Genomic DNA, 26722 nt, shown 5'->3' with positions numbered 1-26722 from the left:
CAAACACACATGTCAGCCCGCAGCAGTGTCTTGGCTTCTTAGCTTGTGCTTTGCTAAGATACTGGTTTTCCCGCGTAGTTACGCGAACATATCGATATTGGTTCTCCATGGTGGCCTAGCCGTCATCTCTTGCCTCGTAAAACAGTGGGTTTTACAGGAATGGGAACCAAAGCCGTCCACGGGTGAGGCGTCCACCTCATGTTGCGCAGATCTCACCAGTAATGACTGTACCTCTATCTTGTAAAGCGTGGAAGGAACGAGTCCTAGCAACGGTAGTATACACAGCGGATGACTGGGGTCAGTGCCAGCCTTGCCTGGACTGCATGGCATGGACTACTAACAAGATAGTGGATACGCAATTTCCTGCTGAAAGCTCCGCTGCCGGAGCAGCAAAGCGGTGGCCGTATTCTCAGCAGACAAGACCCATAACGTCCATCAAACACCTGCCGTCACAGCGTAGCAAGGCCATACTGTCATATAGTAGCAGGGTGTCCTTCAAAACTGAGGAAATGGTTACTTTTTGACACACGGCCGGCTGCCTTTCCCTGGTGCCATGAAAACCGACCAAGGACGTCTGCTGTCACCTCTCGCTGATTAAAAAAAGACCTTATTGGATCACACGGAAGCGGGCACCACAAAACACATTAGGACTAGCATACTCTCTCGACATGACATGCAACCCCGCCACATTAGCCGTATGACATCTCCCGGTCTCAACTACTTTTTCATGTCAGTTGCCTCTCCACCCTTGATGAAGGTGTGAGTCCTGCGCAGGAGCACCTTGGCACCTTCGCCGGTCTTTTTGATGGCTTTGTACGCCTCCTGGAGGGCGGGGAGAACGCCAAAGACTGGCTCATGCGTGAAGGCAAAGCCCTTGTATTCGTCGTCGCGGCCTGCGCCGGACCTAGTCTCCTCGCCTTCTGCCTGAGGGGCTTCCACAGCGACGTAGGCTACGCCGCTTGCGCGGCGACCGCGTTTCGCCTCGACAGGCTTGTAAGTTCCCTGCCTGAGCTGCTCGAGTAGGACTTGTTCGAGGGTTGGCTGGCGAGCCATTTGCCACGCCATGGGCAATAGGAGCGGAAGAAAGCAGGCGACGATGGTGATGGTGAGTCCCAAGTAGTAAGGGGCGCACAGGGAAGTGAGAACGAAGGTTCCGTGCAGCATCTCGGCTCCGACGACGGACAAAAACACTTTCCAGTATGAGATGATCACCCAGAAAATAAGCGCCGCGACTAGCTCCCCCACGTGGACGATCACGCCTATCACCGTCCACGTGTTGGTCATCAACGCCACCACGCCGTTGGTAGTGATGACGTAAGCCAGCTCGACAACGTGTGAAAACGAGTCGAACTGAAGCGAGGTGAAGCCGTGAGACAGATTGGCGTAAGGCGTCCACGCTCCGACCACACTATAAATGGTGAAGGTCAGCTGGACGACAGCCACCCAGAAGGCGAAGGCCAGCCAGACCAGCAGACAGTGTGTGCCGTAGCACCTGTCGTTTTCCGGTTTCTTGCGATGCTGGAACCAGTCGTTCAGCACTGAAAAATCTAGCCGGTCACAACAGCACGCGAAAGGGCACATGAGGAGCCTGCCGAGTGCGAACCCCATACGAGACACGGGGTCAAGAATCAGGTAGTTGATCCACGTCCGCGCCTCCAGAATCCTTCGACTGGTGTAATACGGCCAAAACGTGGACGGTGTGATTTCGTACAGCACCGGATTTTCTAAGAGGAGTTTCTGCGGGACCTGCCGGTCCAGGGTCACGAATGCCAGCAGAGGCAGACAGTTGAACGCGAGCGAAACGATTTGCTTCGTCCACTGATTCCAGACGTCCTGGCCGCTGAAGCCACAGAGGTGGTTCATCGCCAACGTGCACCAGCACATGACGGCGTTGCGGAAAATGCACGAATACACCAGAAAACAGTTGCGCCGCAGCGCCTCGCGCCCGTGAACAAACAGCAGATTTCGCAGGAACCGGAACTCCCCGATGGCAAAGTCTGCCGACCGCGCAGCTTGGAGACCTTCTTTGCCCGCGATGCCCACTCCGACGCAAGCGGCCAGGATCATCGCCACATCGTTCGCTCCGTCGCCAATCGCTAGCGACGTTCCCCTCGGGTTGAATGCGGAGTTCTGCCGCAGAAGCAAGGCCTTCTGCTTGGGGGTGACGCGGGAAGCTATCAGCGTGGACGCGTGCCGCGCCAGCGAATAGAACTTCACTTTCAAGAGGCGGTCCCCCATGATCTCCGCCAGCGCCGCACCTGTGACGGTTATACAAAACTCGCTATACTCGCGAAACCGCACGTCGGTCCCGAAGCCAGAGAGATTCGACAGCCCTTCAGGCATCCCGGGTTTCCCCGGCGTGAACGAGGCGAGGCTCTCAGCCTCCAAGAAGGCTTCCAAGTCCCGCACCTGCGACTTGTGGCTGCGGAACCCACCGTCCTCCGCCAGGCGCTTCGCCGGGTTCCAGAGTCGCGACCTGGCCGTGAACCGCCTTCTGCCCTTCCGCCGCGAGCCCACCCGCAGCGCAGGGGGAGCGCTCGGCGACGACTCCGGAATCATCTCGCCCGCGTCGCCCGCCGACCGAGCCACTCGCACCTTGTTGCGCTGCTTCTCCCTCTCTTGCAGGCGCCCGCGGTGGCCTCCGGGGCGAAGTGGCTGACTCGCGGAAGCTCGAGAGGAGACGCATGGATCCGCGCCAGGCGCCGAGCCTGCCGGCGCCAACGGGCACGATGAGGCCGCACTCGGAGAGCGCACCATCCCCGCGCGCGGCTGCAGACGTTCAGACGCAAAAGCGAAACGCACAGACAAGACGAAATGCCGTCGGAAGGCATCTGCAGCTCCTGTCGATCTCATCCGACGCACCGCACCGCACGAGATGTAGTTCATCTTCATTACGCTTGACTAAGGCGGCGCGCATGCTGCACGACGCTAACGAAGCGATGCCGCGTCACTGCCACGCTTGCCTCCACCAGCAACACGGGACAACAGGCCTTCCAGCGCATTTGGCATCGACGGCGGGACACAGACTCCGACGACTGTGGTCTGAACCCGCAATCGCCTACGCTTTTGGCGCGGCTGCGGCGGGAGTGCCCGCGAGGAGAGATGCGGCGTCGATCCCAGTCGAGGAACGCCGAGCCCGCGCGGCTGGACGCTCTTGACGCGTCCCACGGCCGCGGCGTGCCAACTTCGGGGTCTTTCATGAGAAGCCGCGCCTAAAGAAAACGCAGAAAACAACTAGCCTGCGATATGCCACGCGGTTTCACTCCATGTCGTTTTTGCAGCTCTGGCGCTCCCTTCTTGCCTACTTTGCTCATCCCGCAGTCGCCTCGCCGTGTTACGATGTGCTGTGACGTCCACAGTATGGCAAGCGCTGAGCGTCACCCACGGCTGCTTGCGACTTCATTTTGCTCATGCCAAAGCGGACAGCAAGTCGCCACAAGACGCCCGTCCGTCTCGCGCGCGCCGGCTTCACTCGTCTGAGCGTGCGAGGGCTCCGAAGTCTTCGATGCTATCACATCCCAGTGGCGCACTGCGCCTCTACTACATCAAGCTGCATCGTGTAAGCCCTTTGGCGTGCGCAGCAGAAATGAAGACTGCCGATCCTCTGAGACTCAGAACATGTCAAAAATCGAGCTCCAACGTCGCCGTACCCTTTCAGCCGTGGCGTTTTGCTGGCTGCCCACGTCGCTCGGCGCGGTCGGCTCGCCCGCCGGAGATACCTGCCCTTGAGTGCCTGGCGCCGAGTGCACCACGTCGCCTGCGAGGCTGCCGGTTGGAAGCGGCTGGGTCAGGACGTTCACGACGGTCGCTGCGGGCGTTGGATCTTCGCCTGGCACCTTGTCTTTGCTGGAGCTTGGAGGCGCAGGTAGATGCGGCGAGAGCTCTTCGCGAGATGTCTTTGACCGCGCTTTCTCGTTCAGAAGCTCTTTGATCTAAAGACAAAGAGACCGCAGACGAATAAACCAGAAATGCGATGGCACGCCTGCGCCGTCGCCGAGCTTAGAGGTCGACCCAAATGCGCAGACATGCACATTCTAAGAGGATAAAAATGACGATACGCTCTCCCTCGTTCTTCGCTCAACTGGCAGTATTTGTAGTATAGTATATATGGTATATATGTGTATATATAATATATATACAATATATTCTGCGCCCAGTGCACCTGATGTACGCCTCTACTACACTAACGCCGCGAAAGGACATACCTATATATATACACGCATATAGATGTGTATATATACGTATGTATCTACGTATGCGTGCATAGATGCGCAAGATTATGCACGCCTGTGAATATGTCTAAGTGCAGGCATGCGTGAGATACAAGTTCCCCTCCTTCACCTGCGAGGCAGTGCCCCTCTGCCCCGATCCTGCCCTCTGTGACAGCGTGCACCCATGCAGCGGGTCGCTCACCTCTTCGTCTTCGTCCGGATTCATCCCGAGGTCTCCCCAGTCGATTTCCGCCCACCACTGGCTGTCACGAACGTCCTCGCCTCGGTAGCCCAGGAGGTTCGCCATGCGGCAGTGACGCTGCCGAAAAAGAAAGAAGAGAATCCGAACTCACCGCACAAAAGCGTGTGCCTCCAGACGGGCTCCCGCTTCGGCCTTCATGCCGACTCCAACGCCCCCCCGGGCAGTGGACGTCCTCCAGACAGACAGTACTCACAGAATACGTGCGGCAAGCGCTCACCCGACGGGCATGCTACACAAAGCTACTCTTCTACAAGCGCATATGTGAACAATATACGCTGATGGCGAAAGGCATGCAGGCGCAGGTATTGATACAGACAAAGGCACCCATGGGCGTGTATAGAGAGCGACGCGTAAATTGTATTTTTAGTGTTCCACTTCCCGCTAGCGAAGATTCCCCTGACGCCTGCGGACGTACTTCGTGCTTCGAAAGTTGGTCTAGGATCTCGGCTTTGCTTTTAGCGTCGATGATTGCGTTATACGCCGCCTCGGTAATCAGATTTGTGCTGTGCCCAATGTTGATGGCCGTCTCCAGTTTGTCGCCTGCCGATTCGTTGCACAAAAAGATGGCAGACACTAGTGGGAAGCACACGCCCAGCAGAACCTACCTCTACGGGCTGAGCACCCACGCCCTGCTGTCGATGTACCACACATGCGGAGAACGCAGAGCGCTGCCAAACGAGCCTCAGTAATTTCCTACATCTTACTCCTCTTATAGAAATGTTTCGACAATTTGAACAGAAAACGTTTGGTTCGCGAGAGCATCCGGCGAACCACGACACACGTCTTCGGCCTGCGGAGAATGAACGCAGCTGTCACAGGTGCCCGCTGGTAGTCAGCGACCTCACCTGTTAGCACCCACACCTTCATTCCCGCGGTCTTCAGATCCTTAATTGTCTGCAGCACACCAAGACGACCGGAAAAAACTAATTAGGACTTCGCTCGCAAAACGCTACGACATGCTGTGTTTCAATGGACATATTCGCCACCTCTCCGCCGCGGTCAGGCGCAGAGTTGATCGAAAATCGCTACTCATCTGCGGATCCAAGTTTTCTGGCAGTTTTCATGACCACCATGGAAAGTGCACCGAGTCACGAGACCTGGCAGACGGATGCCCATACAACACATCCGGCGCAACGCGTGCCCTCAACCGAAGACTGGGTTCCTGTCCTCAATTCGTGTCTTGGAGAAGAGTCAACGTCGTGACTCTATTGGCGAGTCGGGGGGGACGAAAGCACAGGCCACGGCGACCAGCCTACGGCGAAGGGGCGCCGAAGCGACTCACGCCCTGAACGTCGTCCTGGAGCTTGTCCTCGATGCCTGAGCAGCCCACGAGGCGCAGGTCCTTCTCTACCATCGCGATGCAGTCTGCCACGGCTCGCTCCTGCTCGTCGCCTAAACAGAGAGGGAAAAACGGGTCATAACCAGGCGCGGTCTCCCCAAGTTGGCACGGCCTCGTGAGGCCGCATGCACCTACGCCTTCTGCGGGCCAGTTGGCTGTAGGCGATGTGTAGACAGTCCTGGGGGAGTCGTGTGTACTCCCAGCCTAAAGTCAACACCTGGTGCGACGCGACGATTCGGCGTGCATTCGTGGGCGCAGACAGGCAGAAGCAGGCGTTCACTACTCTCGATGCTGCAGACTCCGCGGCCGCTTCGCGACCCCCCTTTCAACTCAAACCACTCTGCCCGTGGCGGGCGCGAATGTTCACTTTCAACAACGCAAATAGAGGCGTGTGCGGGTGCACAAAAATGCTTAAACGCCGTTCGGAGCAAAAACTGCACTCCCGCATGCAAATGCTGCTGCAGCATTCAAATCGCGCATGTCCGCCTGCGCACGTATGTACATATACACAAATATATATATATATATATATGGGACTGTATTTGTATGCACACGTATGTGAGACTACGCACGCAAGGGCGCAGGCAGATCGGCGTGGGCGGAGTCCGCCCAGCCGCGGATCGGCTCCACGGAATTCCCGTACACTGCGAGCCCGTCTGCTTGCTCACGTGTTCTTTTCCGGCGCGGACGAGCCCGCAGGCCTCATTTACAGCTCATTTCTTAAACGCACTACTGCCTAGAGTTTTTCCAAAAACTCCCCGTCTTTTTGTGCGGCTTTCGGTCCTACCGAGGAGTTGCTGCGCTGCAGTGAATTTCTTGTGGAAGTCCTCGTAGAGCCCCGGCGGCAGGTAGCGGTAGCCGAAGACCAGCGTGCGCAAGCCGGAGCAAGCAAAGCCATGCAGCTGCGCGTTGATGGCGGCCAGGTGATCATCTTGTCCAGGCTCCGCGACCTGTTGGTAGCGAAACAGAGTTTCGTGCAGACATTCGAGACCCGTGGAAAGACAAGACCACCATGGAGATGCAGAGTCGTCGCCCGCACAGTCCCAGGGCCAGATGCGGAGGACGACGCTCTGCGTCGCTTTCACAGCATAGGGAGCGGACGCGCAGAGTCCACATGTACGCGCCGGCACTCCGCATCTGTGCAGAATTGGTCGCTCTTCCATGTTCCGAATTTAGCCCGCGAGCCCTCGCCTGCGACGGAGAAAACTGCGTCTTGCGGACAGGCGATGTCCACCCGCGCAGTTTTCCTCGTTGGCTTACCGCGATCATCTGGGTGTCGGCGCCTTTGCAGAGGAGAAGGTGGCGACCATCGAAGCCGCGCGTGATGACGCTCATGCGCTTTCGGTCGTTGTCGAACTCGAGCACGTCCAAGATGTTGAAGGACAGGAACGGCACGGCCGCGTGAGAGACGCATCGGCGTCCCTGCGAGACCCCGACCCCATAGCCGCCCGCTCCACCGTCCTCCCGCCACCAAGCCTCGGTCGGCGCTGCACTGGTAGGCGATGCGCCGACCGCGCCATGGCTGCCCGTCTTCCTGTCGTGCCTGTCCCCCGGCGCGCCCTCCGCTGCGTCCCCAGCCATCGCCGGCCGTGAGGTCTCTTGACCGCTCTTTTGACCGTCGGGCACGTCGAACTCGAACGACGGCGAGGCACCCTGCGCCGGCGCCCGCGCCGCTTGGTGTCGCTCTCCAGCGATGAGGCGCTGCGCGCGCTCCAGCTGCTTCACAATGAGCTGCTCAGTCATCTCTGTGAAGTCGGGACTGCGCTGCCGCCAGCTGCCAGACGCCTGGCTGGGGGATGCAGGGGTGCCTGTTGGCGGCTCTGCGACGTTTGGTGCACTCGCACGGGCCTCGCGCGCGTCACCCGGCGAGCTCTGCTGCCGCATCTCCGCCTCGCGTTTCCAGCCCAGAAGCAACTCAACCATGAAGGACGAGGTGAGCTCGAGCTCCATGTCCAAGAGCGAGGGGCGCGCGGCGAACTCCAAGCCGAAATAATTGCACGCACTGATGAGGCACAGCTCGTCCGGCGAGCTAGCGTCGTACTCGGGGGGCTCGGGTTCGAAGTCGCGGAAGGCGAAGCCCGAGGCCTCGTCGAACCACGCGGTGCGTCTCGGCGAGGGCGTAAAGTCGTCGTCGCTTTCCAGCCGCGAATACTCAGTGTATGACGCGACCATCCGGCCGTCGCCTGGATGCACGCCTGACAGGCTCTGGCTCCTCCGCATGTGGCGGAGCGTCGACCTGCGTCTCGTCCCCGTCTCCGCGTCCACACTCCCTGCGCTGCTGCAAATCGAGAAGGCCGCCAGCGTCGCCAGTTTCGCACCCTGCCGCTTCTGGCGGGGTTGTTCGCTCGTGGTTCGCAGCTGCGTCTTACCGCGGCTCAGGCCGCGGCCGCGGCGCGCCTCCTCCTCGCGTGCTGCGGGCGCTTCGCTGCGCGGCAGCACAGTCGTGGTAATGCGCTCCATGAACCCCCGCGGGCTCGGGGCCTTCGCGGCCTCCTTCTGCTCAGCCTTCTTCTCGCGAATCAAAACTGTGTGGCATATGCCCATGATGAGGAAGAGGTGTCTCGCACGGTCCAGCACCGGCGGCGGGGCCTGCGAGAGGCGCCGCGAGAGCATGCTGCGCCGGTGGGCGTCCGCCTTGAGCTTAAACAGCATACACAGACGCGCAACTCGACACGCGTAAGCCAGCCCGAGGAGTCTCAAAAGGACAGCCGGAAATGCACTCGCCCAAGACCAGAATGGTCGCTAGGCATGTCTACGAACGCCACTGGAACCGGCCGCCGCACGTGGAGCCTAGATGGCCACCGGCGCTCGCCTGCGCGCAGAGAGTTTCGGGCACGTCTCAGCCTGTTCACGGCGGGATCTCACAGAGGAGTGGGACAGACTGTGTGTGAAAAAGGCAGCAGCAATCTTGGGAGCCCGCGCTCCCGCATGCGCAGCCGTGTCTCCTTCGCCTATAGTTGTATGTTCGACCTCATGCATGCATGCGAGAACAGTGACCTCCTGGCAGGCACTTGGGGGCGAGGCGCTCGCGCGCACCGCTGCAGTGGGAAACGCGCATGCGTGGCCTCCTCCGCACCTGTCGCATTTGTTTCTGAAACGCGCGGTCGGTCACGTTCATGCTGGCGCGTTCGTCACACCATTTGTCCATGCCGTATTCGAAGCTGTGACCCAGACCGACGCACTTGAGCTGCATCAGGTTCTTCGTCAAAGTTCCCGTCTTGTCGCTGTACACGTGGGTCACGTTGCCCATCTCCTCAATCAGCTGAGGGCACATGCGCAGGCCAGCATGCAACAGACACGCCGCTCCATGGCTTCCCTCAGCGCAGAGCTCCCTGGGGGCGAGAGGACGGCGCCAACCTCAAGCGAAAATGTCCAAGGGGCGCGGCGGCGGGAGGAGGGCGGAGGCGGCCCCAGCGAGCTGCCCAGAGCCCGCTGGGCTACCGCGCGGCACCTTATCACGCATGTGCCGGCGCGCACAGAGCTCGAGACACCTATGCATGCATCTGCCTGTTTGCGGACAGGGTGCATGCTCACCTGTTCATGTCCGCATATATCACCAGGCCTACGCGTCTACAGAAATGCCCACGTCTCTACGCACACAGCTATACATGCCGGCAGACGCCGCCACGCGTCGATGCAAAGAAAGGGTGCGCCCCCTTCAAACGCCAAGTGCGGGTGTGAACGACGCCAGTCGCTGCGGCACACCTGCGAAGCCTGGCTGAGGGCGTGGCGTCCCGTCTCAGCACTCTTCATCTGGTCGTCGAAGTTGATAAAGAGGCCCTGAACGAATCTGCAGATTTCCCAGAGCATGAAGAGGTCGATGGGGACGAAGGAGGCGAAGACGAGGAAGGTGGCCCCAAAGGTGATGCCGAAGTTTTCCAGGGTTGACACGTAGTGGCGCAGATCTAAGTAGGTCGCGCGGTACCCCTGCGTCTCAATCCAGTAGATCGACATGAACGAGAGAAGCAGCACAGAGAGGACTTGGACGAGAATCATCACCACGACGTGCGAGCTGTAGTTCAACTCCAGGCGCGACCACTTCTGCATCGACCCCACGCGTCCGTTCATCATCAGCCGCGTCTGCTTGCCTGAAGGAGTAACACGCAGCAACCCACACTCCACAGAGGCGAGTCACAGAATGCAGCACCGAAGCAGAGCACGCCGGCCGGACAGACCCACGCTGCTGTCGGGTCGCTGACTGAGGCAAAGAAGCGAAGCAGAGGAACCCCTCTGTAAGTCTGGGGAGTCTACGATTCAGTCTTTTCTGGGCCGTAGCTACGAGCAGACCTCCCATACACAGACGCCAAACGGCAGCACGCGCAGCCGGAAACGAGTCCGCTAACGGCATGACGAAGAACAAAAAACGCAGCAGACGGGAGATCCTTCTGGAATAGACGAGAAGCGCGAGTATGAGAAGTCAAGCAGACTATGCGCGAAAAAATGCGGATAGTTTAATCCCGAGAACGGGGCGTGGGCTCCACTCGGCAGGGGCCAGGCGCGCCCCGCAGAGAGGCGGGGACTGTAAAACGCGTAAAGAAGCGCCAGTGGCAGGCGAGATGGCACAGCCGCTCGCGTAAGAATTCAAAGTCTCTCGAGCCCTAGAGGGTGGAGTCGAGCGAGCGAACGAAGGAGGGAGGGGCGCCAGCGGCGCACGATGGCCCTCGTCTGCATCGAGTACATGCAGACCCGGCGCTAGCTTTCACCCGAGATCCACGTGCAGAAAGTCGTGGAGAGAAGCCCGCTGCATCCGTCCACCTTCCACCCTCAGCTCCGCGCTAGTGCCTGGTCTCCTCGCTCACCTGCATAGACGACAGCGCCGTACGCCCACTTTGTTTCGACCATGGAGGTGCCTCTGAGGAGGAGTTGTTTGAAGCTGAGCGCCGCTTCTTCCTCCTCCTCTTCGCGGTCGACCGGGGCCTCGGGTTTCCTGCTGCGCGAGCGCCACTTCTTCGCCTCCTTTTTCCACTTTCCCACGCGGTTCCGTTCGCGGAACTCCGCACTCGGGTCCTCGCCCCGGTCCACGACTCGCGCGCCGTCGAAGCTGACGGCCTGCGCTGGCCTCTCGTCTGCGCTCTCCGCTGAGGAGCTGTCGGCGCTGCCGCTTGCTGCGACGGCCGCAGGCCCTTCGAGGCTGGAGCGCCTGTCGTCCTCCGCACCCAAGCCCCCCGACGCAGACGAGGGCCGCTGGGGGAGCACGACGTTGAAGGCGACGCGCCGCCCGGCGCCACCGCTTGTGTCGTCGGCATGGAAGCTCGTTGCAGCTGCCTTGTGCGTGTTGCTCTCCTTGCGGTCGACCGCCGTCATGTCGCGGCTCTCGCGACCTGCGCCTCTGGAGCTGCGCCGCCGGCGCCTGCTCCCTCTGGCCGCTTGCTCTTCGCTCTCGCAGTTCCTCAAGGCGGGTAGAATGACCTTGCCTGTGAAGCTCGTGAGGTTGTCGCACACGGGTTCGCAGAGGAAGCGGACTTTCGCTTTTCCAGCCGTCTCGTCGTCGGCGAAGATGCGCGTGAGTTTCGGCAGACAGAATCGACTCTTTACGTTGCTTTCGCCGTCCACGTTCTTGGTCTCCACGTTGCAAATGCCAAAGTCGTGGGCGCAGTTAAGCAAGACGAGATCCGCCGGGAACTGCTCCCCCGCAGTGATTTTCACCACGTCGCCGACGCGCACGTGGCGCCACTGCTTCTCAACGAGTTCGCCTTTTTCGAAGACCAGCACGCGCTTCGAGTTTTCTTCCTCGTCGCTTCGGTGCCGGCCGTAGTCCTCAAAGAACTCTTTCACAACCGAGAGCCCAATGATGATGGAGATGGGGATCAGGTACGTCGGCACGCCGCCCGAGTGACTGATGGCGGGCACCAGCTGAAGCATTGCAATGCAGATGAAGTAAAAGTTCGAAAAACGCGTGAGCTGGTAAAAGAGCACGAGCGGAAAAAACGACAGCAGCGAGTACTTGGCCGTGTGAATTTCGTTGTCTGACCGAATGCCCTGCAGGAACGCCCCCCCGGGGCTCTCCGGCAGAAACGCCTCCCGTGGTTTCTCGCCGGTGTCGGCGCCGAGGAGCTGCCGCTCAGCCCCAGGCGTTGAAGAGGCCTCAGCCGCGGCGCCCTCCTCCCCGTAGGCGCCCGCCGACTTGGCCAGGAGTCTGTCGCGAATGAACCCGTCTTCGTGTGCATCGTAATTGGTTACGAAAAACACGTGCTGATTTCGACGCGCTTGACGCCGACTCCACCACCTGCTAAACCGCGGAAAGAGCCGAGCCAGAATCCCCGAGGCCCCGCGCTCGGACGCGTCCTCCGCCACCGAAGAAGCCATCCTCCGCGGCAGCGAAAACACGAAACGGCCTCACAGTCGCGCGAACGACCTGCGGCGCAACGCGAAATGCGGAGACGGTAGCCAAGAGATATGCATACGCGCATCACAGAAGAGGAGGAGGAGAGCAAGCGAGCGGAAGACACCGACCTCTGGTGGTCACCGACCGTGGGTGGTAAGAGAAGTCCGGGGCAAATCAGAAAGCTGCCCTGGCGCCGCAGCGCACAGCGGGAAACAAATCAAGCGAAGCAACTGGCAGTGACACCTGCATGCATCTTCCCCACTCTGGACTATGCAGAGGGAACAAAGATCGAATACACGCCGTGAACTATCAGTTGGCGGCCGCCGCCATCGCGTGACCGCACCGGTCGTTTACGGGTGAGCGTGGGCACAGACACAACGAGGGAGTCAAGAAGCGAAGGAGACAGGATAGAAACCCCGAAAACCCTGAATACCTCGAGCATCAGCTCCCTGTCTTCCTCTCAGATCCAGACGCTGTGGAAGGCGTCCAGCGCTGTCGGGATAGCAGAATGAAACGCATGTGGCCTCGACTGCGTAAGGGGAAATCGTTTTTTTCCAACGGAAACCTTCACCAAAATAAAAGGAGGAAAAGAGTGCTCGCCACACCGGCCGCTGTGTCCTCGGGAAACAAAATCGCCTGCTAGAGCTTCGCCTTGGACAGGAAAAGTGAGAGAGAGTCTACACACCCTCCACAACGACTTCCACGAGGCAAGCGGCACGCGGAGAAGACAACGAAATGACACAGGCAATACCGAACCGGGCACGGAAAAAAAAAAACACTGTCACACGTTTATTTTCGCATATAAATCCGAGTGGACACCACTGCTGTAGTATCCACTGAAAGATGTGCATACGCGTGTTTCCACGTCACCCGTCACGGATAAGTTTCCGCCTTTGCAGAGAGGCGGTTGGTGCGAACACAAATGCTGGCACCACGCTCAGGCAGCAGTGTACGAGCTTATGCGCAGGTATCACATACATTCATGCGGCTACGTCCGCAAAAAGAAAATTGTCTGCACATTCGTGTGCGAAGACGGCTAAATCCTAGAGTGTGTCAAAGACTATGTTGGGGACTGGGCACACTATGCTGCATATGCACAGGGCACGCGTTGAAGCCAGTTTGCAGCACGTCGCTCCCTGGAAAAAACATGTCTAGCTCGAAGACGAGAGCTTGAAGCGCTCTTGAACTGCAGTAAACACGCCGGATCGGAACCGTCGCTGTCGTACGGCCTTTCCTGCGCATTCGGTGTGGTTCACCCTCTGTAGAAATGACCAGGGGGAAGCGGAGCTGCGACGCCCTCTGCGGCATATGTGGTTGAAGTGAAGATTCGAGGGAAACGCGGATAAACAATTGTGTGAAAACCTCAAGCACTCTCAGCCATGACGGAAAGCGGGACAAAATGAGGTATAGGACAATCCCTCTCTACAAAGAAGAAAGCGAGAGCTCGTGCGGATCATCAAGCCGGAACACTGCGCTTGCAGCAACAGATGCGGCGGGAGAAAGGGCGCCACTGCAGGGCAAGAATTACCTCTTTCCTGTCAGACAGGTAAACAAAATCCTGCCGCACTCTTCCAAAACCAAAAAAAAACAAACTTCCATGAAGTACAGTGCGAAACTACACGCGTTGAATGGCAAAAGTGTGAACAAAGCGGTATCACATGGAAGAATAGTGTACATGCTAGTGTGTCCGAATAAGCGTTGAGGCGGGCTGCCGGCGACTTTGCCGGCGAGGATAAGATACGGCACATGTGTCTGCACAACTCCAACAGCAGTAAACACGGGGAAGGGACGTCATCATTAGAAAAGTTCTGGCTTTCTCATGAGAGCAGAGGTTTGTCAGAATCATAAAGGCTGCTCCTTGCTACAGAAATTCGAGGGCGATGGGTGACAGCGGGTAACGAATGCCTTGGTCCCCGGTACGCATTGGGGCCCCTTCCGTGACAGTTCATTTGCTTCGTTGTGCAAAACCGTGGTGCAGCTAGTAAACGTCTTGATGGAGGAGACGCCGGACGAGCAAAGTCAGGTCCAGCGTTACTTTTTCGATTGTTCGGGTACTGGCAGGAGAAGACTTGTGCTTGATTTCTCGTTATCTTAATTTGCACCTGCACGGCGGGGTGCTGTCCACGTTTCAGCAGCGGGCGCACACGACTCTTGACACCCGCATTCTAGTTCACACAAAAATTAACCGCGAACAGATTATGGTCTTCGTGCATTGCAGGCACCCAGCAGTCGTGCTTATTTCAGGGAAAACTTTATCTCCGGTTGAAGATGGGGGGGGGGCACGTTGCCGCGCGTCCGCTCGTGTCGGGGCGATTTCACGAGCAGAAGCCACATACCGTGTTCCTAATCGTAGGGGGTACCACCACGAACCAGCATGGTATCTTCCATTAGTGTCGCACGAAAGAGGTGGCGTCTCGCAAGACTAGACTACAGCAGCGGGTCAAGGACCAGTGGAGGCAGAAGTAATGGTATACTGCTGTTGCCCCAATTGATCGTCTACCGGGAACTTCGGTTATATTTATTGAGTAAAGGTCGCTTCTTGGCACCGCAGTAAGCACGACAGCTTGACAACTACAGTTTTTTTCTCTTTTGTACGAGGGAATCCGTGTTTTCGCTGACAAGTTTTTTTTTCCGAGCCCCAGGTGTGTAGCGTGGATCACAGAGTTCGTTGGACTGGCGGGCTACGACAGTGTTCCGAAGGGGCCGGTAAGCCCAAACAGTCAGTTGTGGAGTTTTGACATCAGTATCCGACCACGCTGTAACAAATGTCTGGAATGCAATCGTAGGCTATCACTGCACAGGTTGCTCATCGCTCAAAGTTGTCCGGCCTTGTCACTCTGCATCAGAGGACCGTGCCGGAGACCAGCTAGATGCCGTTTGCAGTGCAGTAAGGCGCGGTCAGCAGTGTGTCTCATTTCACTGGTGCCAGCCAATTCGCGGTTCATGTTACACATGCTGGTTCGTCGGAGGGCATCTATCGGCATCATGTTCAATTTGTGAAGAGAGAAAAGCTCTTCGTCGCGTTCTGCGTCTGTCGAGCCACAGTTTCGCGGGCCTCAGAGGAACGTATACGAACCGCGACGTCCAGCGTTGACTCCGACAGCGTAGGCGGTCGGTTCCGCTTTTCGTGTACCTTGAGAGATAAACCGCTGTGCTCTGGTACGGTTGCCCGTAAATATACGCAAATGTTGACGAGAAGAAAACTGAATTGGGCCGTCTGGCAACGTTGCCGCGCGCATCCTCCTTGGAGACTGTGTTGCAACTTTTCCGGCACACGCTCTGCTGGCCATGGAGCGATGACGGAGGGCGGCCTGGCCGCAGCGAGTTGTTTGCGCTATCCCTCATCTTTTGTTTACGTTTTGGGTACGATTGCTTCTTGGTGAGCATTCCAGTGAAACATCACCTCGCACCTAGTTGGTGATGCGCCGCATCCACTATATGTGCGCTCCTTCATGAGAGTAAACGGCGCTAGACACGCCTTGCCTATCTGTAAGTGGGAGTGCTGCTCTATCGTGCTGACCTAGCTCACGCGTCTGTGTCACCTCTAGTGAGTGAAAGATGTTGTATCTTTTAATCTGTACTCTGCATGACGTGCGACCCCCGAACTATATGACCAGGGACGCCTCTCAGTTGCGTTGATTGGATGAGGCTAAGGCCAAGACTCATTAGCAGCAAGAAGGAAGGTGCTTCCGGCATACGCTTTATTCGGAATGCTGATCTGTTGTGTTTTCGTGGGGGTCGCGCTAGTGGGGTTCGCAGCCCTCGGGGAAGGCATTCGGCGAGCAGATGTTCTCACGACGACTTCACCAGTCCCGGACAGGCAAGCGGTTACTCGCCGGCGGAGATGAGCCCTGTTCTCTACCTCACCAGACCCCCGCGCCCTTACAAGTCCTTCGTTCTTTCATGCTCCGGCGGTGCCTTTTGCTTTTCCGTTCGTATACCGAATAGTCGAACAGGCTCCTTTGAGGCGTCAGGGAGCGAGAGATGCCACTAATAGTTGTTTTGCTATGGATAATGACTCCGCATGCTCCGACCGGTCAGCGAGTCACATGCTCAGCAGGAACATAATCTACAATATCAACTCATTTCCCTCCGTATTCGTCAGGAAAGAGAACTGATATGTCGATGCAATAGTGCTCGTACAATCAGCGATTATGAAAACCGGGTGGGGAGCTAAATGCGTCCTACTCGTTTGGAATGGTACGGCCCTCGCCACAAGGCGCAGTCCGTTACTCACGTACCCCCCAGAGCGTTGCACGCATGTAGTACGTCTGGGGAACTACGTGCCAGTGACACGGCTGCGGACAACGGTAGAAGCCGAACAACGGATGCAACTACAGGAATGCCCCGAAGACAAAGGAGGGGACGACCAGAGAGGTCGAGATAATCAAAGTCTGTTAACGGTGCCCATGAACAACGGGGTGCTTTGGAGACCTGTAAATACAAGTAGCGTGCACGTGGCGTCGCATAACGACACGCAGAGGTGTCACGGTTAAAGGTATAAAGTTTGTGTGGAGCACGAGTGTCGCATTGCCAATGGGAGAATGCCAATCGTTGTTCGCACAACGGACACACGACCTCTGGATTTCATCTTGAGATTCTCCACCTCGCATTGCCATACTTCCGTACGTTAGTAGACGCGCGGATATACCTGTTGTTGCCGGATCCACGTTAACTGGGGACTCCTTCGTAGCTTTCTGCGGAGCCGAAGGCCAGTTGGACGGATGTGCATGTATACATGTGCAGGGATAGCGGATGCGCACGGAAATTTTGGAACACTGTTTCTCATATATAGACACAAACACGTGTGGGTAAGGGTACTCTTGAGAATGGACCTCCGGCAAATGAGATGGTGTGGTCGGCAGCAGGCTGTGTTGGCGGCTCCCAAAATGTAAAAACGGCTCGCGACACTTTTCACCGGTGGCACGACAGGGCCACGCCGGACAAAAGCCACAATCGAAACAAAACAGGGTCACATAGTGTTAGCCAGCGTCGCTTGAGTGTGACGTCTTCCATCGGCAATCACGCGTTCCACGGTCACCTGCCTGACGGCAAGTTTGCCAATGAACCGGAGTCGTCTGTACAGATTCAGCTTGCCCAATGCCATTAAGGCACACGAACTCCACGCGCCCTCTCCACAAAAAACATATTTTCTTTAGACTTAGTTCAGGCCTCGCCTGGTGCTTCGGACCGACCCTAGTTCCTAGCATGACTCCGAGGCGCAAGAGGCCGCCACAAAAGCGCCGCAGGACAACATAATCACCTTGGAGTGCAGAGGAGACCTAGCGGTATTCAAATTGTTGGCTTCGTTAATATCTCGGCACCTTCTGGTGTCATGAGAATTGTGTGTTCCTGGAGCGCGCGCAATCAAACACAGACAAGAGAATCGTGCGGGTAGAATCGACCACCGTCGAGACGCAGGTGTGCAGCAATACCATGTGGTATCGAAAAGAACTTTTCGAAGCCTGTATTGTTCTTTACAAGGCCGCCGCGTGCTAATGCGGCGGTACCCTTTGAGCAGAATGTACCTGTAAGCAGTCTCCTGCTAAAAACTGACTTCGGCGTCTCCTCTCCGCCAGGGTGTCGTCTTCTGTTGTCATGGAACGCTTGCGGAGTCTTGGTATACGGCCAGTGTGTACTGATGACATCATGAGGCGTAATACGGTGTAGTGTGCATCTTGCTCACCAACGAAGACAACGAGAACGTTCTGCCTGCATTGCAAAGCGAATAATACGTCCCTCCTTCGGAGTAGGCTTACGAACTGCGCTGCGCGGCTGCAGTCTTGAGTCACGATGGTCCATCCGTCCTTCCACGTGTAGAGGGCAGGGGAACCCTCACAGAGGATCGGCTCTGGAAGGCACCGGAATAAAGAGACATAATTTCCAGAATTAGAGAAAATATGGATCCTCGAGCGAACGCTCCAATATGGGCAAACAAAGAGACGAGGCGTTTTCCAGCGGTGGTCAATAAATTCTGCAGGCGCAGCTCACCAGTCACCGAGTGGCAGGTCTCGCAACTGCTGGAGGGTCTATATCTCGAACGCCTTGAAACGAAGGGCGCGACGACAGGCGCGCAGCTGTGATGCTCGTGGCATAAACATACGCTGGAGGTGCCTCACACGACGCCTGCCTTCAGCGGGCATCACCGTCGGTACCGCGGCTTCGCTTACCGATGGTGAAAGTCTGACCGACGCGGAAAATGCCCTCCGTGTCGTTCGCTGCAAAAACACACCCAGCGTAGGCGGACGCGTTGCGCGTTGCGTAGTTGGAACCCGACACCTGCGTCGGAAGGACATCGTGTCCGTGATTGAAAAGAGACAATCCAATACAGGCCTGCGTCTGCGATGTAGTTCTACATCTGCCGACACAACTGCAGCGTTATATTCAACCGGGAAAGAAGTGCTTGAAGAATGATCAGTGGTGCATGCCATGCTAGCACATCTAGTTCGGTGGCTGCAGACGTGCCTGATGTCTCTCATGACGGTTTCCTCCGCAAGCCAGGCCAGTTCGGCCTGTCTCGTATGCTCATCACATTCCACTCCCTGCACAGTGCGACGCGCCCCGTCCGCTACTCCCGTACCCCTTCGCTCGTGCCTCTGGGTCTAGTGAACCGGCCAAAAGGGGCAACCAAAAATGCTATAAAACGCAGCACGAACCCTAAACCCTAATCTGAAAATGGAGATATGAGGGATGTAAGCATTCACTCAACTCCGCTAAGCTCAAAAGGAGAGTATTGTGCACTACTGCGCAAGAGGAATCGCAGCCCCCAGGAATCGGCGACTGACGGTAGACGTGGGAAATCAGCGGGGGAAGATGCATTTTTCTTCCGATGAAGTGGCCGCAGAACTCGAGGACTACGGAAAAACCCTTCTGCTTTGCGTGTTGCCTGCACACATAGACATGTCACCATGGGAAGTGCCTCACGTAGCGAATCTGTTTTTTGGCTCGCAGTTTGCGTATCCCAAACAGCTAAGAAGCCCAAATACATACCGCGGTGTAACAATAGAAAGCGTAGAATTCAGTGCCCAGTCAAACAGTCGACGCGCGGCATCCGATTCGAACTGATACGAAATAGACGGGACACATCACGTGCGTGCCACTTAGGCCGTAAGCAACGCACTAGCACCTGCCATCGCGGCGCAAGAGAATGCGGTACGCTGCAGCGCCTGAGAACGGTATGAGCGCAGCAACATGGTCATAGTGAAGCTCTCTGACATACATATGGAAACCATCACGAACTACGCCCCTCAACGCGACGGGCGAGCAGTCGCTGCCGATCTACATCAAAGGCCTGCTATCCAGTCACACTCGTTGCGGAATACGAGGAAGCGCGCACACGCCGGTAAAAAACAGAAATCACCCTTCAGTTCAGCAGGCTCCCCCAGACGAGTAGCGTTGTCACCGCAGCGGCTCCCGCATCCACATGTACGCGTATATTCTCCCACGCAAACATTACTTTTTTTCTCCACTTACGACACGATGCGGCCAACCTCCTTGATGGGCACGCCGGGTTTGATGAACTCGATCGCTTCATTAAGGCACTCCTGAAGCACGCAAACACACAAACGGCGCAGAGTACGTCTTCCGTACATCTTCACCTGCCTCCTCTGTACCTGTCATAATGCGGGGTGGCTGACACGGTGTGACGCCAACCGGTACGGCAACACAAAACGCATCAGGGCAGCGTTATCTGTCGAGGACGGCGACCCTAGAGCCGCAGGCAGTTTCAACCGGTTCAGCAAGAGACGAACGCAACCGCCCCTGCAGAAAAAGCCTGACAGCTTGAAGTAAAGTCGATGTGAGGACCGACGCACGCCCGCTTGTCTCCGATATACCGTTGTCCCTCCTAAAACCATGCTTTCGAAAGCAGCCGTTGAGTGCGGTGAAGGTGGAAGTGAACTGCACGGACGACTCTGGGTGTTCCTCTCAGACCTCAGGGGCCCTAGATCACCCAAGACATGGAGGCATCTCGTGGTTGCATCGAGACATGGGTGAGGCGACCATCCGATTGTCTTTGCCTGAGAGTCATCAATGGTGCGCTGCGCGATGCTGGCAGAGACAGGCGAAGCAACAAAGACAACAGCAGAGACGCGGCGGACGTACCTTTGTCGTCTCGACCAGGTCGCGGTGGACCGGGCTCACATTGCCGACCATGGCAGTGCCCGCGCAGTCGCCTGAGAAGAGAGAGATCCACAGCGAAAGCCCGAATTAGTGAGTCACTGCCAGCAACTCACAGATGCATACGGCGTGTACGCATCCGCGAGCCAGTCGAGCCGCTAGACTGCTGCATCCTCCACTCCAGTCGTGCTCCTCCGAGGCCCGCCAGTTCGCTGCAGCCGGCTCGAATACGTAGGTCGTCCGATTGGAGCGCCTTTCATAGCCCGAGCGCCTCTGCGCGCTGTGACAGCTGTCCGCAGAGGCAAGGCAGTAGGATGGAGCCGCATGTGCCTGGGCTGTCCGTGCCAGCGTCTCACCGAAAAATCCGTCGACGTAGGCAGTGCAGTCCAACGTGACGATGTCGCCATCTTGTAGAGGACGCAGATCCGGAATCCCGTGGCAGACCGCTGCGCCGTCAGGGCCACACGACGCACCAAACGTACGGCTTGCAGGCATTCACGAGGCGACTAAAACGCTAGTGAAAGCAGAGAGGAGTCGCGACGGTGTTTTCACACTGCAGAGAGCGTATATTCAGGACGCATGCCGAGTGGGCTCCACGGGGCCAGAGACACTCTTCTACACGTCGCAAGTAGCCTACATACGTGGCAGAAAGTGAAGTCGCGGGGGGACATCCCCAGTTATCTCCCGGACGGAGCAGAGAGGCGTCGCGGGCCGTTCGAGTCGAGAGGTGGCACGGAGTGGAGGCTCCGCCGAGGCGAGAAGCGCACGCACGCGCAGCGTCTCAGAGAGCAGCCAGTGAAGGGCGTCGATCAGTCGTTGACCGTAGCTGCCAATTTCCTGCGTTGTCTCACCTTCGTTGACAGACGCGCAGACCGCCTTTGGGAAGTTGTGGAAGTTCACCGCCGCGGGGTAGGCCCCCACACTGACAATGTACTCATGCACGATCTTATCGAGGTCCTCCGTCGTTACGCCTGCGCGTAAAAGGGCATACAGCACACACCGAGGATGCGCTGCGTCCTCGCCCTGAGGCCTCCGCACACGCAGACGCGCACCCATTCCTGTGGGAAGCATTCCCCTTGAAACAGCCGCCCCTCCCTTGCGGCCGGCATGCGGCTCACATGCAGCACAAGCTCAGAAGCAGGGTCGGACCTGCACCCCTTGCACGCGCTGCGCCTGACGGTGACAGGCACCAGCTGTGCCGCAGGCCCCTTCAAGTCTCAGACTTTGCAACCGCAAAATAGTGCGGCGGCCGCAGGAGCACAGACAGCTGCTCGGACCTCCGCCCAGGGCACTGGTCAGGGCCTCTTCTCTTCTTGCTGCGCAGATCATACTCTGAAGCGGAAAAACATCAGGCTGAGAAAAACTGTCTTGTTTCCCCACACATTAAGACAACGCTGTCCAGGAGACGGCCCTACCTTCTTTGGCAGCTTCGAGGCCGAGTTTCAGTGCATTCGCTGCGACGGTAGCGGCCGCGCGGATCTTCGCCAGCGCCTCAGGGGTCTGAATCTCTCCAGGCTCGTCCGCCGCGTCCAGGTGGCTTGCTGCGCTCGCGTTGAACCGCCTGGCGTACGGTGGGCGAGGAATCGAGTCAGGAATCGGCTGAGCAGGGAGGACAGCGTACTGACCTGCATGCATTCAGTCCAAAGAGAGGGCGTGGCGAGCCTTGAGAATGACGCAGAAAGGCCCCCCCAGAGGATCATTAAAGAGGCGACCCTTCTGTCGCCATGGAGCCGTCACGCCGTTCGCGGAGACGCGGCCACCAGACGCCACGCCGAGCACGTGAATGCCGGTGTGTAGCTCCACAGAGCAAACGCGGCGTCTCGTCTTAACAGAATCTTCAGGCTGGGGAAAATGCACAAAGCGGCATCCATCACTCCATGATCAGAAAGGAAAGATGAGCAGCGGGGGCGGAGAGGGTTTCCCGCGACGCTTCGCCGCACATCCCTCTTGTTCGAGTCTAAAACAGGAGATAGGGGCGACACGAGCAGCAGAGTCACTCATATGTCGGCACGGCGAGTCCGACGGTCTGCGAAGCGATGTGAGACCACGGCAACCGGAACCCTGCGGGTGTTGAGGGTGGAAAAAGCGGTTCCAGGCATCCGGGGGGCAGGTGTGCGTACTCTGTCGCTCTCTCAGCCCTACCCTCAACAAGAGTTTGGGGGAAGCGTCGTGCACGTCGCGGGTCTCTCTGTAGAACTAGTTTGGGCGTGAGGATCGCCCTGGGCTCAGACTTGTCCGTGTCTTTGCTCGTCGTCGCAGAGGTAGTCGCAAAAAACCGGCAGTGGCCTGTAGAGGTTTGCCTAAGGGTGCTGCCTGCGCCCTTCGTCTCGAGCGCCGAACGTGAGAAGCCAGAGACAGCAGCCTCACGGCCACTGGATGCGCACGCGGCACATCGGCGGGACGCTTTTCGCCTTCCTCTCTCACTCTGCTTTTCAGAGCTGAGCGGCGAGGAAACGCTAAGAGGAAGGCGCCTGCCGCTTGCTAGTGAGGGGGCGCTGAAAAATTCGCCGCCGGGGAAGGAAGCTCTGTGGCTAGGGGGGTTGAAGAAGCTAGTGGAGAGCCCCGTAGCAACGGACTCTGATGCGCTATTCTTCAGACAAGCCGGGCAAGTTGCAAAGAGTCGCGATGGCGGCTCGGCGCGCGACGGTGACAAGCAGCTCCGAGCGAAGGGCGACCTGGCGGAAGGCTTGTTCAAGATGGAGGCCCCTGTGGCCTTGACGAAATTCCGCATTGGGTTCATTTCGGGAAAGGCGTGAGCTGGAGCAGGCGATAAACCCCAGTAATATGCTGCAGACCGCTTTATTTACGAGAAACCAATCATATCTGCCTCTCGCAGGGGCATTCCTTTCGATTCAAACGCGCTGTCGGGTCAAGAAAAGGACCCTTCGGTGCCTCGACCAGTGCTCGTCGTCAAATACCGACACGTCACAGGAGTTACATGAGTCGTCTCTGCCTCAAAAAATGGCTTTCCACCTTTTTTTCCGGTGTTTGGCAGGCCGAGGGTGTAGTGAAGACAGGGCTCTCTTGCTCCCGTGTCTCTTGCGCACGCAGCAGTGTGCATGTATCCAAGAGGCTGCGACTTTTCACAGCGCGGCGGCATGTCTCCGGATCTGTGTGAATTCGGCAGCGGAGTTGAACAGTCTCCAAGGGAGAGTCGTTTTTCCGCAGGGGTCTGAGCCGCCAGGATGTGGTGGACGGTTTCACCGCGTAAAAGCCTGCGTCGACGCAACGTTTCGTGTCTAGATGCAGAACGCTGTCAAGCGCTGCATTTGCGGAACCCCCCGTCCGTTCCTTTCTGCTGTGCTTCCCATGTTTTTCAAGTGCCATTTGCCGTTTTTTCGTGTGAAGGGCGAACTGATCCCTTCGAGAAGACCATCTTCTACTCCGCGCCCTTCAGTAGATCCTAGGGTCCTCGCACCATAAAGCCTATCGACACCGGACGCGGTCCAAGTTGTGCCGCCCAGTCTCCGCCCTCATTCAGCGACACGAAAGCCGGGGCGTTTTCTGGTTCTTGACGTTATTTACGCCTTTCTACTTTCAGACGCAGGCTGCATGAACCTTGCGCGTGCGGCTTCTGTCGCTTTTGGCGTTGCATATGGGAGTTACGTCCATCACTGTGCGTAGTCCCTCTGCGCTGACCGCTAGGTCTCTCCCGTCGGTCTCCATTACCGCGTGGCGCCCCCCGTACCCTCTTTTCTGTGTGTTCTCGCTTGTGTATCTTCTGCTTTCCGGTGTGTTGGACGGAAGGTGCGGTAGAATCAGCCAGGCTGTCTCTGCAGGCCTGCGTCCTCATTCCACCTCGCCAGTTTCCATGATTCGTCCCGCCATCCTCAACACCGTTGCCTGCAGCCGCTTCTCTGGAGTCTTTCATCCGTTCCCCCGCCTCTCCTTCGCGCGGCTGAGCCTTTCAACTGGGGAGACGCTCAAGATCTCTCCCAGCTTTCTGACGCCTCTCACAGGCCGCTCTCGCGTGTACGGCTGCCGTCCGAACGAGGTAAACGCTTCTCGCCGCTCTCCTCCCGCGTCGTCTCCTGCGTGCAGCGAGGCGTTTTCGAAGTTCAAGTTCACCTTTTTAGCGCTTGCGAGCCCTCCGTCTTCAAACAGGCGGGTACTGGCCATTGCTTCCCTTGTGTTTTGGAGCGGGTGCAGACTGCCAAGAGGGGTCGGATGCGTCTGCTTACCTGCGCCCTCGTTTTTGCAGACAAACGCGCGCCGTCGCTGGATATCTCCGCGGCACACCACCATGGCAGCAGCAGGCAACGCGTCGGGAAGCTCTGACGGGGCCTTCTCCGGCAAGCCAAAAATCGTGAGTCTCGAGTGCCTCTGTGTGGCCTTGCTGGCGCCAAGGCTTGCCGCCTCGTGTGGCGGTCTCACTCCGGAGCCTGGACTCGCGAGCGCAGAGCTGCAGGCGTATGTGGTCTTCGAGCGAGAGGGGGCGGGGGCCCGGGAGTCTTGAGGCATGTCGCGGTGTTGGTTGGCAGTCTGTTGACTGAATGCCCCGCCAGGGGGACTGGTGACAGCGCGCAGACGCTTCCACCCCCCCCCCCCCCCCCCCCGCCCCCCCTCCAGCCTCGCGTATAGAGAGCGGCTGAACGATTCGACGTCCATAGATTCATCGTGTGGCTGATGCCACAGCTCGTGCGTATCCTAGAAAGCGCGCGGCGCCGCAGCGCTGAGCGGCGGAGGACGGTGAATGTGCAGCGTGTGGAAAGTCTTTTTTTTTCTTTGCGCTTGAGAGGTCGACCTTCTTTCTCTGTCTCGGGGGCTGCTCCGGTTTGCAGGTCTTCGTGCTCGGCGGCCCAGGCGCTGGCAAAGGCACCCAGTGCGAACTGCTGATGAAGCACCACAACGTGGTTCACATCTCTGCCGGTCAGTTGCATGCGTGATGCATAAGACACGGCGCTGGCGTCGTCGCTGCGGATGCGGAGGCGCAGCGAGCGGCGGGGCCTCGCGAAAAAGTGAAACGTGGATGGCTCGTGAAAGCAGCTGTGCTATGAGAGTGTCCGCGCGCGGAGACAGAGGCACTGAGACGGGCGGGTCGGGTCGCGCGGCACTCGTCTGGATTCTCTGGAGGATGTCCTGCAATTCTAGATCTGAAAACTAACCGCCCCATCTTGACTGCCGCAACGAGCGTCCATTCCAACTGGAGGATAGGCATGCGAAACTGCGTTCAGCGTCTATTCGATGCTCATGTAGAGACTGAACGGCGTTAGGAGACTGGCCTGAACCGCCATGCGGATAAGCTGCGTGGCGAGATCGCACTGGAGAAGCTGGACTCTGAGCTGGTCGCGGCTAAACCGTTTCGCGGCTATGTGAAGTTTTGGTGCGCGGCTTTGCAGGCGACTGTCTGAGGGAGGAGCGTCAGAGGCCCAACAGCAAGGATGGCGAATTGATTCAAGAATGCATTCGAGAAGGTGCGCGGCTAGGTTTGAGAGCGCAGTCTTGCCCCTGGAGAGTGTGTAGTCGACTTTCGCGGGCGTCCAGGCAGCGAGAGGGGTTTTAGGGACCGTACGCCTATTCAGAATAGCTGCATTTAGGAAATATGCATGGAAAAAGCCGTGGGATTGTCAGGCGGACTGCTGTCGGTTCTATTCCATCGAGCAGACTGATGGGGAGGTCGGGCGCAGAAGGGTCAGTGGTTTCCGAGTTTGAGCGCGTGACTGCGCGGTCATGCTGCTGAGCGTTCTGTGTGTCGGTTGATGGCGCGAGTCAAGGGGCGCGTGGGGACTGCGGCGAATCGTCGAAATGCGCTCGTTGTGTTGTTGGCTTCCCTTGTTCACAGGTCGCATCGTTCCTGTGGAGATCACGCTGACCCTGATTCTCAAGAAGATGCTCGCCCACGGCTGGGCGCGAGTGTTCCTGATTGATGGATTCCCCCGCAACCAAGATAACTTGGACGGCTGGCTGGCCTTCACCCGATGCGACAACCTGGTGATGAAGCTCGAGCAGATCAAGGGCACGAACCCTGAGCTGACCCCACAGTGCGACAGAGTTCTCACTCAGCTGACAGCAGCCGAGAAGACCCCCCCTGGGGGGGAGGAGGCGACGGCGCAGCAGGCGAACGGCTTGGACGCGGAGGACAGCGGAGTCGACGTCTCCTTCTGCTTGTTTCTGGACTGCCCCGAAAAGGCGATGGAGGAACGCCTGCTGGAGCGAGGCAAGAACAGCGGCCGAGCGGACGACAATGCAGCGGCCATTCAGAAGCGATTCAGAACTTACCAACAGGAGACGATGCCGATCATCAAGTTCTTTGAAGCCAGAAACAAACTCAAGCCTGTTGATGCAGCTCAGACTGTCGAGCAAGTGTGGGAATGCGTCGATGCGTTGTTCAAGAACCTGTGAGTCAGCCTCCGCTTACGCGCCCGCCGGTGCCCGCTGTCGGGTGGGGCCTCAGCCGCGCTGCCGTGTGCGTGAAAGTGTATCCAAGCAGATAGTGGCCTGCCTGTGTACACACCTACGCGAGCGCA

General features: G+C 58.0%; 3 protein-coding genes across 3 annotated transcripts; 1 reads left to right on the top strand and 2 right to left on the bottom strand.

The window, feature by feature from the left end:
* Positions 1 to 717: 717 nt before the first annotated feature.
* On the bottom strand, positions 718 to 12118 carry BESB_083900 (uncharacterized protein; the record flags this gene model as incomplete). Its single annotated transcript, XM_029366740.1, has 12 exons — positions 718 to 2769; positions 3063 to 3212; positions 3651 to 3932; positions 4414 to 4530; positions 4889 to 5013; positions 5319 to 5367; positions 5756 to 5865; positions 6600 to 6762; positions 7073 to 8452; positions 8889 to 9074; positions 9518 to 9900; positions 10612 to 12118. The coding sequence occupies 12 exons, from the start codon at positions 12116 to 12118 to the stop codon at positions 718 to 720; spliced, it is 6504 nt and encodes a 2167-aa protein (XP_029217200.1).
* Positions 12119 to 17429: 5311 nt separating this feature from the next.
* Positions 17430 to 22986, bottom strand: BESB_083890 (putative methionine aminopeptidase, type i; the record flags this gene model as incomplete). Its single annotated transcript, XM_029366739.1, has 10 exons — positions 17430 to 17489; positions 17897 to 17988; positions 18308 to 18355; positions 18923 to 19023; positions 19611 to 19681; positions 20241 to 20311; positions 20612 to 20701; positions 21107 to 21226; positions 21671 to 21880; positions 22398 to 22986. 10 exons carry the CDS (start codon positions 22984 to 22986, stop codon positions 17430 to 17432), a joined length of 1452 nt encoding a protein of 483 aa, XP_029217199.1.
* Positions 22987 to 23850: 864 nt separating this feature from the next.
* BESB_083880 (UMP-CMP kinase) lies at positions 23851 to 26597 on the top strand (the record flags this gene model as incomplete). Its single annotated transcript, XM_029366738.1, has 4 exons — positions 23851 to 24561; positions 25037 to 25124; positions 25595 to 25669; positions 26038 to 26597. The coding sequence occupies 4 exons, from the start codon at positions 23851 to 23853 to the stop codon at positions 26595 to 26597; spliced, it is 1434 nt and encodes a 477-aa protein (XP_029217198.1).
* Between the last annotated feature and the right edge of the window lie 125 nt (positions 26598 to 26722).

Source organism: Besnoitia besnoiti, chromosome VIII (genome assembly GCF_002563875.1).
Source record: "Besnoitia besnoiti strain Bb-Ger1 chromosome VIII, whole genome shotgun sequence".
Lineage (NCBI taxonomy): Eukaryota > Apicomplexa > Conoidasida > Eucoccidiorida > Sarcocystidae > Besnoitia > Besnoitia besnoiti.
The sequence above is the reverse complement of the archived record's forward strand: the minus strand, read 5'-3'. Positions and strand labels throughout refer to the sequence as shown.